Source organism: Leucoraja erinacea, chromosome 26, assembly GCF_028641065.1.
Source record: "Leucoraja erinacea ecotype New England chromosome 26, Leri_hhj_1, whole genome shotgun sequence".
Lineage (NCBI taxonomy): Eukaryota > Metazoa > Chordata > Chondrichthyes > Rajiformes > Rajidae > Leucoraja > Leucoraja erinaceus.
This window is the reverse complement of record NC_073402.1, coordinates 5,709,274-5,724,689: the sequence shown is the minus strand read 5'-3', so window position 1 is coordinate 5,724,689 and position 15,416 is coordinate 5,709,274. Positions and strand designations below refer to the sequence as shown.

The 15,416-nt window shown below is 45.3% G+C and overlaps 2 protein-coding genes across 2 annotated transcripts in view; one reads left to right on the top strand and one right to left on the bottom strand.

Moving 5' to 3' along the window:
* The window catches only part of cdca8 (cell division cycle associated 8), a 141,138-nt gene that overhangs the window by 38,131 nt on the left and 87,591 nt on the right, over positions 1–15,416 (bottom strand). The gene's annotated exons all lie outside the window — the stretch shown is intronic.
* LOC129709606 (uncharacterized) lies at positions 104–5,457 on the top strand. The gene is made up of 2 exons (XM_055656059.1): positions 104–911; positions 2,250–5,457. Exon 2 carries the CDS (start codon positions 2,386–2,388, stop codon positions 3,184–3,186), a length of 801 nt encoding a protein of 266 aa, XP_055512034.1. The 5' UTR covers positions 104–911; positions 2,250–2,385; the 3' UTR covers positions 3,187–5,457.

Genomic DNA, 15,416 nt, shown 5'->3' with positions numbered 1-15,416 from the left:
GTCACGCCCAATCATCGCACGTATTTATACGCTTACGCTGACGCCGCGCCCAATCATAATCAAAGATCACAATTCTTACAAAAATTCTTTGGACGGGGTTGGACAGGCTAGATGCAGGGAGATTGCTCCCGATGTTGGGGAAGTCCAGGACAAGGGGTCACAGCTTAAGGATAAGGGGGAAATCCTTTAAAACCGAGATGAGAAGAACTTTTTCCACACAGAGAGTGGTGAATCTCTGGAACTCTCTGCCGCAGAGGGTAGTCGAGGCCAGTTCATTGGCTATATTTAAGAGGGAGTTAGATGTGGCCCTTGTGGCTAAGGGGATCAGAGGGTATGGAGAGAAGGCAGGTACGGGATACTTAGTTGGATGATCAGCCATGAACATATTGAATGGCGGTGCAGGCTCGAAGGGCTGAATGGCCTACTCCTGCACCTAATTTCTATGTTTCTATAACCGGGCTCACTCGCAGTGTCCAATCATAACCCGGTTTGCCTTTCTCCCAACCCATTTGCCTGCTCACAGAGCCTTACAAATTGTCCCCTCTTTAGTGCCCTACTTTGACAAAAGGAAGCCACTGACAATTTTGTCAAAATAGAGTTATTGCTTGTTTTAGGGTAATTGAGACATGCTCTACACAATGGTGAACAAAATAAGTCACATGACCCTCCATTTCTGAGATATTAACATGTCAAGAGGAAGCAACCAAAGATTATAACTTTGCTCTATAATCTTTGGAAGCAACTGACCATGTTCCACTAAGCCTATCATCAAACAGCATAGAAATGACAGCTTGTGGGAATCAACCATTCAGAGAGCTCCTTACATCCTGCTTGGCTTTCGCTCTGTGTTTTAGTTGTGAACTCGCCCGTAAATGCTGACATTCTCTGATGTTTTTGCACATTTGAGATATGTAAGTATCTGGCTAATAAATATGATATATATTGCATTCAAATTAATGACTCTTGGGAATGAAACTAATGTTACTTGGTTGATATTGTCTATGAACTGGCGTTTATATCTACCTTTGTTGTTATGAGGTTTCAGTTTAGTCCCATATACTCACTTCTGTGTAAAGAAAGCACTACCTGTAATGTTGGAGTTAGGAATATGAGTCGATAAGAAAGTTTTTGAAAGCAATGACTAAATGAAAAGCAATTGAAATAAATTCCCACTTTAGTGCTTGAATTTTCATGATTTTTTTTCAGTTGAAGGCATGTAATTTTGACAGAAAAAAAGATCACTGCTGCATAAAATGTGGTCTTAGCTAGTTTAACCGTTAATCTAGAGTAAGACGGATTTCAGTTCTCTGTGTCATTTGTGTACACATGCTGGAGAACATGATATGATTATGTACAGGGTTGTGTAATTTGAATGTTATTTAAGTGATCAGTGGCATAGGCAAGTAGTACGTCTTGTTTTTATGTTGAAAATTTGAGTATACATAAAAACATAGAAAATAGGTGCAGGAGTAGGCCATTCGAACCTTCGAGCCTGCACCGCCATTCTATATGATCCTGGCTGATCATCCAACTCAGTATCTTGTACATGCCTTCTCTCCATACCCCCTGATCCCTTTAGACACAAGGGCCACATCTAACTCCCTCTTAAATATAGCCAATGAACTGGCCTCAACTACCTTCTGTGGCAGAGAGTTCCAGAGATTTACCACTCTCTGTGTGAAAAATGTTTTTCTCATCTCGATCCTAAAGGATTTCCCCTTTATCCTTAAACTGTGATCCCTTGTCCTGGACTTCTCCAACATCGGGAAGAATCTTCCTGCATCTAGCCTGTCCACCCCCTTAAGAATCTTGTAAGTTTCTATAAGATCCCCCTCAATCTTCTAAATTCTAGCGAGTACAAGCGAGTCTATCCAGTCTTTCTTCATATGAAAGTCCTGACATCCCAGGAATCAGTCTGGTGAACCTTCTCTGTACTCCCTCTATGGCAAGCTCTATGGATACCTTAGCTCGATGGGTTGCCGGCGGCGCATTGATTGTTTGCGCCAGTTAATACAGTGGGCAAACCGCTGGTAACCCCATCACGCCGACAACTACTCTCCTTTCCTTAGGGTGCCAAATATAGACTAAATATTTTTTACATGTTTAATGAAATTGTATATTTATAATACATATGAATGGCAAAATATGAGGGAAATATTATATTTGCAGTTGAAATATAGATAGCTAAATTCATCATTTTTAACTAGAAACATTTACAGTTGTTGTGCCTTTTTTCCCTCTCTGTCCAGTGTTGTGGTGAAAATCGACGAGAACAGCAATCCAGCCAATAAGGAAGATGTCAATTTGCGTAACAACAGTGATGAATCTGTTCCCGTTCTTCCAGACAATCCACATTACAGGCCTCAGAGGACTCCGTTGCAGGAAATGCAAGGACTGAACGCAGTTGAGAATCCTGCCAAGAAGGCAAAGCTTCATACAGATCCTGCATGTCGTAAACTCGAAAAGGCAAGGGAGAAACACAACATGAAACCACCATGCAACAACTGTAAGCGAAAATGCAGTGACAAAATTCCACACGAGCGCCGTCGTGCTATTCACGACCAGTTCTGGGAAATGCCGTATGAAGCACAGAGACAGTGGCTGTTTGATCATATTCAGGTCACTGAGACAAAGAAACCAGGGACAAATCTCCAGGAGTTCTACGACAGGAACCACACACGTCTCTACAGGTTCAGTGACGAGACAGGCCACCAGCACATGGTATGCAAAAAGTTTTTCTTGTTTACCCTCGGCTACACAAGTGACAAAGTCATCACAGTCAAGCTCAACTCAGCCACGCCAGGAGAGATATCACTGCAGAGAGATGACATGAGAGGACGCCATGACCCCAAACACAAACTTTCTGCAAAAAACCAAACACTCATCAGCGACTACATCAACTCCTTCAACACATGCATCAGTCACTACAGACGCGAACATGCTCTGCAAAGGAAGTACCTCCCACCAGAACTGAGCATTAAAGAAATGTACCATGACTTCCAGAAATCACACCCGGGTGTTGCAGGTTACGACACTTATAGAAAGACCGTCAACAGCTTGAACATTAATTTCGCCAAATTGGGGGAGGATGAATGTGAGCTCTGTCTAATTTATGAGAAACATGAACACGACAATGAAGACACGTCAAAATGTGCAGCATGGAAAGAGCATAATGAAAATGCTTGAAGGAGCAGAAAGGCCTGTGAAGAGGATCACGGGACAGAGAAGCATTCTTCTCCATGGACATGCAGAAAGTGATCATGTCGCCAAGGTTACTGGGTGTGAAGACGTGTGTTCACACGCAGACTTGTTTTCTTCCATGAGACATTTGCACCCCTTGGAGAAAAAGCAGCAGGCAGTAGGAGTAGTTTGGCACGAGGGCATTGCCGGCCGGCAAGCTGAGGATGTTGTCAGTGCGTTCGACAAGGTCATTCACGAAGGGGCCTACCGGGATTGCGAGCACTTCACATTTTGGGTGGCCAACTGCACGGCTCGGAATAAGATTGGGTTCTGTTCAAAGGCATGGCGCTCATGGTTAATGAGGATGGGGGGCCAAACACTGTCACCCTTAACTACTTTGAGAAAGGACACACCTTCATGTCTGCTGATTCATTCCATGCACAGATTGAGAAAGGCATGCGAACAAAAAAGAACATCTACAACTTTGCATAGATTTGGCAGCGGTGCTGCCATCCAGATGGGACCAGCAGACTTCAGTCTGTGGGAGAATGGAATGAGCAGCGCAGGCTTCACCAACAAACCGGTTCTCAGCACAGTCCGAGTTGCTCAGTTTCGCCGTGGCTCCAGCAAAATCTACTGGTAAACATCGACCGAGGATGAGCAATTCTCGTGTGGGGAATTCCTGAAGAAGAAAGTGGCTGAGAAGGTGTTGAAGGGGCAGCATTTCCCCCAAGGAATGGTGCACAGGGAATCCCAAGCAACAAGAAAAATGACATCCTGATGAAACTGTGCCCCCTCATGCCTCCCAACAGATGTCAGTTCTGGAGAGACATTGTCGAGAATCAAACCTCTCAAGATCTCATCGATAATGAGTTGAAAAATAACAATGAGGACAACAAACATGTCTGGCAATGTTTATATTAGAGATCATGACAGGGAGATGAGAATGGCAGGGAGTGACTAGTTGGGTACAGCAAGGCTCAGTGCTGAGACCCCAGCTATTTACAATATATATTAATGATTTGGACGAGGGAATTGAATGCAACATCTCCAAGTTTGCGGATGACACGAAGCTGGGGGGCAGTGTTCGCTGTGAGGAGGATGCTAGGAGGCTGCAAGGTGACTTGGATAGGCTGGGTGAGTGGACAAATGCATGGCAGATGCAGTATAATGTGGATAAATGTGAGGTTATCCACTTTGGTGGCAAAAACAGGAAAGTAGACTATTATCTAAATGGTGGCCGATTAGGAAAAGGGGAGATGCAACAAACCAGTCATTGAAAGTAGGCATGCAGGTGCAGCAGGCAGTGAAGAAAGCGAATGGTATGTTAGCATTCATAGCAAAAGGATTTGCGTATAGGAGCAGGCAGGTTCTACTGCAGTTGTACAGGGTATTGGTGAGACCACACCTGGAGTATTGTGTACAGTTTTGGTCTCCTAATCTGAGGAAAGACATTCTTGCCATAGAGGGAGTACAGAGAAGGTTCACCAGACTGATTCCTGGGATGTCAGGACTTTCATATGAAGGAAGACTGGATAGACTCGGCTTGTACTCGCTAGAATTTAAAAGATTGAGGGGGGATCTTATAGAAACATACAAAATTCTTAAGGGGTTGGACAGGCTAGATGCAGGAAGATTGTTCCAGATGTTGTGGAAGTCCAGGACAAGGGGTCACAGTTTAAGGATAAAGGGGAAATCCTTTAGGACCGAGATGAGAAAAACATTTTTCACACAGAGTGCTGAATCTCTGGAACTCTATGCCACAGAAGGTAGTTGAGGCCAGTTCATTTGCTATATTTAAGAGGAAGTTAGATGTGGCCCTTGTGTCTAAAGGGATCAGGGGGTATGGAGAGAAGGCAGGTACAGGATACTGAGTTGGATGATCAGCCATGATCATATTGAATGGCGGTGCATGCTCGAAGGGCCGAATGGCCTACTCCTGCACCTATTTTCTATGTTTCTATGAACATTGTCATGAACATTATATAATATGAAGCATCCGACTTGATGTTGTTTAAGCTTCTTTTTTTTTCTGGTTAATGTTAAATACAAATATTTTACAATATTCTACACGTGCAGTTATGTAGATGCAATGTACTTGGCAAACTGGTAATGCAATGTACTTGGCAATCAATGTACTTGGCAAACCGTTTGTAGGACATGTGCATTGATTAGAGACACATATGGTATGGCCATTTGTGATTTAGAAACTCAACACTTTAATTTTCCAACATTTCCATGTCTTTATTGGTGAAATTATTAAACACATCTTCCCCCCCCCCCCCCACCCCGAAAAAAAACTTTTTTTTATAAGTTCACTTTTTTTTCCAGTTGTGTATTGTGTAGCAGAAAAGTACTGAAACTAACAAAAGATTAAGCACAACCAAACCAAGCAAAATAGAACACTTTGTCTAGGATAATATGCATTAAAACATTTCTTTAGTGGGGAGGGTTGTTGAATTCATGCATTTCCATTTGTCTTGCCATTTTCTACACTTCATTTAACCTGAATATTGGTTGCATTTATGTTCATGTTCTTGTGCAATATTTTTCAAGACCTCTTGCAATTTCAGATGTTACTGCCCTTAATTTATCACTACATACAGTTTAATTCTTGCATTTATGAGATAATGTCTTGCCCTTTCAACACTGGATACTGTATCTGAATGTGTCATAAAGTTACAATGACATGTTTTTGCCCATTCCAGATGTTACAACTCAGTAAATATCCACTAATTTATATACATACAAGGTTAATGCTTTATTGCATTTCGTTTTAATTTTTCCTCAACTCATTAATATTTTCCTTAATGTAAAAATGTTATGTAGGTACAGCAAATTCATCTTAAATGCTCTTAAGATGGATATTATTGTAATGTACTGTTACACATATTAATATCACCTTTATGTCTTGAGCATACAAATTGGTTTGCGTAATTGGATTTCAGGAAGTTATTTATTATACATACATGGTTTACGACAGTGCAATAACAGTATTATAATAACAGTGCAATTGTGTTGTAGGGTTAAGTTCTTACAAATGTAATTGATTAGATTTTTCATTGCTTAAGAAATTTTGCCCAATACTCTCCTTTCTCTTATCTATAATCTTTTAGCGTGTAAACTTAATTTTCATAATAAGATTGTAGAAATGTTTGATGTATAAGTCCCTGGATTTTAGCTTTTGAATTATAGACATATATGATTATTATTATCACATTATCCAATTTTGATTTCATTAAGCAGCAATATTTTATTTTTAATCATCATTGTTATCTCAAATTACTGTGCATGTTAATGTATGCCATTTCACTGTAAACATGTACAATTCAGCCATTGGCTGCCATACATGATTTTAATAAAACCTGTATTGAATTGAATTTTTATTGGGGAATGATGAATTGTGTTATTTTGTATGCTGATAAGTTATTTTAAATCAATAGCATTGCAATTTAACAATTATTAGTGGTGCTTTCCAGTACAATTTGAAAATATACCAGAGAAGTAAAAAATTCCGTCACAGAGAGCTGAAAGAAAAACACGTTTTCCTCATTTACAAGAAAACTCCTTTCTGTCAGTTGCTTCATTTTGTCAAAGTACAGCAAAATAGTGTAGTTATGTTTCTCGTTCAAACTTATTTGAATGACAATAAAGGAAATTCAATTCAATTCAATTTTTCATTTTCAATATAAACTTTCACCTTTTGTGGTCTTTTATTTCTATTTATGGGTATCAGGATGCTGTGTAATTTGCTAATCAATCTCCCAATCTGACCCATTGTTTTTGAAGCTTTATGCATATATACATCGAGGATAGACACAAAATGCTGGAGTAACTCAGCGGGTGAGGCAGCATCTAAGGAGAGGAAAGGGTAATGTTTCGGGTCAAGTCAAGAGTTGAAAGTTTATTGTCATGTGGCCCAGATAGTTCTGCAGCACAACAGAATATTGTAGGCATATATACATATATCATATCAGTATACCATATATCATATAATATAATATATATATATCAGTTTAATAGCCTGATGGCTGTGGGGAAGAGGCTGTTCCTGAACCTGGATGTTGCAGATTTCAGGCTACTGTACCTTCTACCTGATTGCAGCGGAGAGGTGTGTGTGTGGCCAGGATGGTGTGGGTCCTTGATGATGCTGGCAGCCTTTTTGAGGCAGCGACTGTGATAGATCCCCTCGATAGTAGGGAGGTCAGAGCCGATGATGGACTGGGCAGTGTTTACAACTTTTTGCAGCCTTTTGCGCTCCTGGAGACTCAGGTTGCCGTACCAAGCCACGATGCAACCGGTCAGCATGCTCTCCGACTGTGCACCTGTAGAAGTTCGAGAGAGTCCTCCTTGACATACTGACTCTCTGTAATCTTCTCTGGAAGTAGAGTTGCTGATGTGCTTTCTTTATGATTTCATCAGTGTTCTGGGACCAGGAGAGATCTTTGGAAATATGCACGCCCAGGTATTTGAAGTTCTTGACACTTTCCACCATCGACCTGTTGATATAAACGGGACTGTGGGTCCCCATCCTACCCCTTCCGAAGTCCACAATCAGTTCCTTGGTTTTGCTGGTGTTGAGAGCCAGGTTATTGTGCTGGCACCATTTGGTCAATCGGTCGATCTCACTTCTATACTCTGACTAGTCCCCATCAGTGATATGTTCCAAAACAGTGGTGTCGTCGGCGAACTTGATGATGGAGTTTGCACTATGTCCGGCTACGCAGTCATGAGTATTGAGTGAGTACAGCAGGGGACTGAGCACGCAGCCTTGAGGTGCTCCCATGCCGATTGTTATCGAGGATGACACATTTCCACCAATGCAGACAGACTATGGTCTGTGAATGAGGAAGTCGAGGATCCAATTGCAGAGGGCTGCGCAGAGACCCAGACCTGAGAGCTTGGTAACCAGCTTGGAGAGGATGATGGTATTAAATGCCGAGCTGTGGTCAATGAATAATAGCCTGACATATGAGTTTTTGTTATCCAAGTGGTCCAGAGCAGAGTGGAGAGCCTGTGAGATCGCAACCCTTCTTCAGACTGATGTCAGTGGAGGGGGCGGGCCAAATATAGAATGTAGGCGGAGAGAGTAAGACTCGTGGGAGAAGATGGAAGGGGATGGAAAGAAAGCAAGGGCTATCTGAAGCTAGAAAAGTCAATGTTCATATCGGGGTGTAAACTACCCAAGCAAAATATGAGGTGCTGTTCCTCCAATTTGCACTGGGCCTCAATCTGACAATGGGGAAGGCCCAGGACATAAAGGTCAGATTGGGAATGGGAGGGGGAGTTGAAGTGCTGGCAATGGAGGAGGCCCAGGACAGAAAGGTCAGATTGGCTGGAGTGGATAGGCAATGTGGGGAAGAAACTGGAGCTGTGGAAGCAGTGCTCCCTCTCTATAACGGGAGAAAATCTGGTCATCAGGTGTGAGGTACTCTCGGGGCTGCTGTACTTGTGTTAATGTGGCCTGTCCCCCTGTCCTACACCATAGGGATCTCCCGGGCCGTCTTCCAGTTCATCTGGGGGTCGAGTATGGACCGGGTGCGACGGGCCACAATGCACAAGTCGGCAGACAACAAGGGTAAAAGCGTGCCCAACGTCGACCTCACCCTGGTGTGTGTGGCTGCATCAGGTGGAGCGTAGAGCCAAGGCATGTGGGCACCAAGTGTCACTACCCACTGAGGTTCTACCTGTCCCCAATATTGTGAAGGATGGGCCTGGTACAGATGCCACAAAATGTGCCAGTCAGCTGGACATTGCCACACCATCTGTAGCTCGTGGAACATTTCTTCCAGACCAACACATTTGACCACAAGTCCATCGGGCAGTGGTCAGCACGGAATGTCCTGCAGGCACTGCCGGGAAATGACTCCATGGATCATGTGGCATGGTTCCCAGAGCAGACTGCCCAGCTTATCTGGTGAAATGCCTCATCGCCAGAACTCACCAACAAGTACCAAGACCTGGCTTGGCTGGCGGTGATGGGAGCCCTCCCAGTTAGATTCTTCCTGCACCGTTGGAACCTCACTACGAGTACACGCTGCCCTCGGGACGGCTGCTATGGAGAGGAGACGGTTGCCCACCTCTTTGCAGAGTGTGGATTTGCAAAACGAGTCTGGAGAAATTTACAAGGGTCCCTGTCACGATTTATTCCGAACAGCTCTGTCACAGATGACTCTGTGATTTAAGATTCAAGATTCAAGAGTTTATTGTCATGTGTCCCTGATAGGACAATGAAATTCTTGCTTTGCTTCAGCACAACAGAACATAGTAGGCATTGACTACAAAACAGATCAGTGTGTCCATATACCATTATATACGTATATACACACATGAATAAATAAACTGATATGGTGCAAATAACAGATAATGGGCTATTTTACTTCGGAGTCACGTGAGTGACTACGTGAAGAACCCACCCAGCGCGCAGGCGCGGCATTACGTCAGCAGTGCAACAGCGGCAGCAGCTGGAGCCAGGCTCTCCAGCTGCAGCATAAAGACGAGACCTCAGGTAAGTGTCTTTTTTGTTACAGAGTCGCGCTAGAGAGAATAATGGCCTCTCGCAAGCGACCAGCCAGGAGGACTGCCTGCCCTACTCCACCCGAGGACGGGTCCATAGCGGGACGGCAGCCTCTCGCAGCGGAGGAGCTTTTTCAACGCTCCCGCTCACCCGACACCGAGCCGCCCCCAGTGCTGCAGATCTCAACGCCCCGCACAGGGAGGAAGGCGACACAGAAAACCGACCGGCCGGTGTCCTCTGATGATTCGGAGGAACGGGAACACTCTCCCCCACCGAAAAGGGGAGACGCTCGGATAAGCTGCATGAGGCAGCTCCTCGAGCGTATGATCAATGAGGAGATGCGGCATCTCCCAGGAGGACGGGCTTTGGCCTCCTCCTCTCCACACCCTTCTGTACCCTCTATATTCGAGGGCAGTAAGGGAGGCCAGGACTGGGCTGGCCTATCCCAAGGGCAGGCGGAGGATATCGTCAGCATGCCGGGCGTGCCGGAAGAAGAGCTACTGGGTGTAGTGGGCCGATATGCGGCACCACCAACAACTGGGATGGTGTTGCCACCCAGAATGGCGGCAACTATAAACAGGCTGTCCAACAACCCGCTGCAGGACAAGGCTGTCCAGCAGGCCCTTGACAACTACATCGCGCCCGAAAATTGCGAGGCGCTGAGGGTCAAGACGGTAAATGGGCAGATCTGGAACCAGCTGGGGCAGCACATAAGGGCTCAGGAGGTCAAAATGCAGCGAGTCCTGAAGCTCCACTCAGCAGCCGTCACCGCCTTTGCTCGGTCCGTTGGGGATGAAGACTTGACCATACCCCAGCAGGATGCCCTCGCACTGATGTGCAGCACCACGTATGAGCTAAACAACCTACGGCGGGACAACATCAGGCCTGCCCTCAACCCAACATATGCCGGCCTCTGTAAAGCTCCAGCGCCCGAACGACAGGCGCTGCTATTTGGTGCGGATCTGGCCAAAAGGCTCAAGGAGTTGGAAGAGGCGGCAAAACCAGTAGGCCTCATGAGGGCAGGGCCAGGACCGAGCAGGGTGAAGACACCCAGTTGGCCGCACGCCTCGGCAGCCACCAGCAGATACCGAGCTGGTGAAAGCCTGGTGACCGCCTCCCACTACCCCCAGTGCTCTTTTTTAGAGCGGGGCCCAGGGCGGAGCCGTGGGAAGATGCGCCGCCCCACCGCAGCACCAACACGGACAACCTTGGGCCAGACCCACCGGAAACGACCCCACAAGTGAACATGGAGGTAGGTGGGTCTGGTTCCTGTCAACATACACAGACAAAGGGTGTAGTATTAACAGGGGGACGTTTGAGGTTCTTCAAGCATGTTTGGTGCTCCCTTACTAACAATCAGTTTATACTCAACAGTATTAGTGGATACAAGATTGAATTCAAACCAGGCGTAGAACCGCCAGTTCAGCACATGCCCCAAAGGGTGTTCCTTCCCTCGGCAGTTGAGAAGGTAGAAGGACAAGCTGAACTTGATCGGCTCGTGGCTAAAGGCATCATAGAAATGACCACACACGAGCCGCAAGAATTTGTATCAAATATTTTTCTCAAAACCAAAAAAGATGGTGGATGTCGCATTATTATTGATCTGACATCACTCAATCAGTCTGTTGAGTATCAACATTTCAAAATGGAGACATTTGTCACTGCCAGACAACTGATCTCCAAGGGATACTACATGGCAAGCATAGATATCAAAGATGCTTACTATTTGGTACCCATTCATAAAGATTACTTTAAATATCTGAAATTTATCTGGAGGGGCCAGCTATGGCAGTACCGAGCTTTGCCCAATGGTTTAACGACAGCTCCCAGACTATTTACGAAAATTCTTAAAGTGGCCATGAAGAAATTGAGAGAACTAAAACATTTAGTAGTGGCCTATCTGGACGATGTTCTCATATTAGGAAGAACACGGGAACAAGCTGTCGCAGGAGTGTTAGCCACTAAACAAACTCCTTGAAACTTTGGGTTTTATCCTCCACCCAGATAAATCAATATTGGAGCCTACTACTAACATGGATTACTTAGGCTTCACTATTGACACGATTCACATGACTGTCACTCTGCCCAGAAACAAAACAGTTTCACTCATTGAAGCTTGTAGCCATTTAATTGCCACACCACAACCTAGAATACGGCATGTAGCCAGAGTTATTGGCTCTATAGTAGCAGCATTTCCGGCTGCCCAACATGGGCCCTTGCATTATCAAAATTTACAAAGAGCAAGGACTCATGCATTACGCCTTCATAGGGGGCATTATGATCGCAAAATGGATTTACCCGCTGAAGCCAAATCAGAACTTCAGTGGTGGGTTGACAATATTTGGCACAGTCACAGTCCTATCACCGTAACCAATCCTAACATAACCATTGCAACGGATGCCAGTGCTTTAGGCTGGGGAGCTACTAACTCCAAAGACAGCACAGGTGGCAGATGGACTAACTCAGAGGCATCGCTACTACAATCACTGGGCATTAACTTTTTGGAAATGCTCGCCGCCTTTTTTGGGCTAAAAGCATATGCATCTGGTATGCGACACGTGCATGTTAGAATTATGATCGACAACACTACGGCAGTATCTTATATCCAGCACATGGGTGGCATTAAATCAGTATCATGCGACAAATTAACTGCTATAATCTGGCAATGGTGTGTCGAGAGACATATTTGGCTATCAGCTGCCTATTTACCAGGCAAACTAAATTTAGTGGCGGACACCAGGTCACGAAAATTCAACGACAACATCGAATGGATGTTGGACCCAAAATTATTTGCTAAAATTATCAAGCAATATGGTACGCCAGATATAGATTTGTTTGCGTCTAGGTTAAATCACCAACTACCCATGTATGTGGCTTGGGAACCAGACCCAGAGGCAGCAGCGGTAGATGCCTTCACGCTGGACTGGGGAAAATTCTTTTTCTATGCTTTCCCTCCCTTCTGCCTCATCAGTCGGGTACTCCAGAAAATTCAGGCAGACTCAGCCTCTGGCATTCTGGTCGTGCCCGACTGGCCTACCCAACCATGGTTCCCAATGTTCCACGACATGGTGGTAGAGACACCAATGGTCCTTCAACACCACCCCCAATTATTGACTCACCCGGTAACTGGCATTAGCCATCCATGCCACCAAAAATTGAAACTCCTGGTTTCCAGATTTTGAACAGGCCTTACCGGGGATTGGGGTTATCAGACAGAACAATCACCACCATGTCGGCATCCCTGCGAGTTTCCACCAAGAAACAGTACCTGACCTTCATCAGGAAATGGGAACAGTACTGTCTGGACGCAGGGACATCCTACACGACGACTTCGATCTCGGATGTGCTGGAGTTCCTGGCCCACCTGCACCATGACCTCAAGATGAGCTACAGTGCCATCAATACGGCTCGGAGCGCACTGTCCGCATACCTCATGCCGATAGAACAGCATAGTGTGGGATCCCACCCTCTAGTCATCAGACTCCTTAAGGGGATCTTTAATACCAAACCCCCTACACCTAGATACACTCACATGTGGGATGTGAGTGTAGTTCTCACACACCTTCGAGGTTGGCCTCCGGTGGGATCCCTGAGCCTGGAACAGGCCACTTACAAAACCCTCATGCTCATGGCGCTTGTCTCAGCTCAAAGGGTTCAGTCGCTCCATCAGCTTAATCTGAACTACATGGTGACCACCCCAGATACCATTACTTTCACCATGCCGGGGTTGGTAAAACAAAGTAGACCAGGTACATCAATCTCCCCGTTGATCTTCCGGGCTTACCCTCCAGAACCTAGGCTGTGTGTGGTGACCCACCTTCATCATTACCTAGACACAACCCAAACGCTAAGAGGGAGAGAGAAAGCCTTATGGGTTAGCCACAGAAAGCCTTTTGGACGGGTAACCAGCCAAACATTATCCAGATGGTTGAAACAGGTCCTCAGCATGGCAGGGATTAACACAAATGTTTTTAAATCCCATTCAACCAGGGCAGCGTCCACCTCAGCGGCGGATAGGATGCAGGTTCCCCTCGACCACATCCTCAGAGCAGCGGGATGGTCAAGGGAATCGACATTCCAACGATTTTACAACAAACCGCTGATGGAACAGGACGTCTTTGCGGATACCGTTTTAAAAACCGCAAAGTTATGATTTAAAGCCCATGGGAGCTATTTTGTTTTTTGTTATAGTTAATAAATATTTCTTTTATAACTAAACAAACTTGTTGGTCTCTAGCTACCACTTCCTCCCTCGATGATCTTTCGGCAGTGAGTGATATAACTGTTACACGGTTTGAAATCACAGACCTTTGAAGTCTTCACGTAGTCACTCACGTGACTCCGAAGTAAAATAGTAAGATTAAACGAGTACTTACCAGTACGAAGTTTGATCTGTATTTTATGAGGAGTTACGATGAGGGATTACGTGCCCTCCGCTCCCACCCTCATTATATAGATCAAATTCGGACTAATGTCTCGTTGGTCTTCACTATCTTTACTTCAACTAGTGTCTATCTGTGATTCCACACCGCTGCTTGGAAGTATGCCGCGCCTGCGCGCTGGGTGGGTTCTTCACGTAATCCCTCATCGTAACTCCTCATAAAATACAGATCAAACTTCGTACTGGTAAGTACTCGTTTAATCTTACTATTAATGTTCAGAGTTTTGTCCGAGCCAAGTTTACTAGCCTGATGGCTGTGGGGAAGTAGCTATTCCTGAACCTGGTCGTTGCAGTCTTCAGGCTCCTGTACCTTCTACCTGAAAGTAGCGGGGAGATGAGTGTGTGGCCAGGATGGTGTGGTGTGGATTTACGGACTGTTCCCAGGTACGCATTCAGAGACTGACATCGAGTGCTGCTGGAAGGTCATCAACTCGGTGAACGACGTTATTTTGTCTGCCCGAGCTTTGTTGACCACCCAGCGGAGCAAGATGTCTGTCAGAGAATTTTGCTGACTGGCTCGCCGCAGACTGCAGGAGTACGTGCTGAGAGACACATTGAAGCTTGGTGCAGCCAACGCCAAGGCTCGGTGGGGGAGGACCACAGTCTAACGTCCTTCAGCTGCTGGACATGGGGGACAGTGGTGGAGACACCCCTCAAAATAAGTGAAGGGATTCCATGCCAGTGGGCCACATGAGTGGCAAGAGTGGGAGAAAAAAATGGTGTGATTTATGTAAACAGTATTGAATGTTTTTATAGCCTCTGAGAATGTCGGATGAATATTTTGCATGGTTCCTGTATTATATATATTTATCACTTGAAATAAAGTCTAGTTTGAAATTTAAAAAAGAAGTCAGATTGGGAATCTGACCTTTCTGTCCTGGGCCTGCTCCATTGTTAGAGTGAGGCCCAGTACAAATTGGAGGAACTGCACCCCACATTTCACTTGGGTAATTTACACCCCAGCGTGTGAACATTGACTTCTCTAACTTCAGATAGCCCTAGCTTTCTCTCTCCATCCCCATCCCTACCCAGTTTTCCCACTAGTCTTACTGTCTCTGCCTACGCTCTATCTTTGTCCCGCCCCTTTCCCTGACATCAGTCTGAAAAAGGGTCTCGACCCGAAATGTCGCCCATTCCTTCTATCTGAGATGCTGCCTCACCCACTGAGTTACTCCAGCATTTTGTGTCTACCTTTGATTTTAACCAGCATCTGCAGCTCTTTCTTACACATATACATAGAGCATCCAATGCAGTTGTGCAGGGCCCTAGTGAGACCAC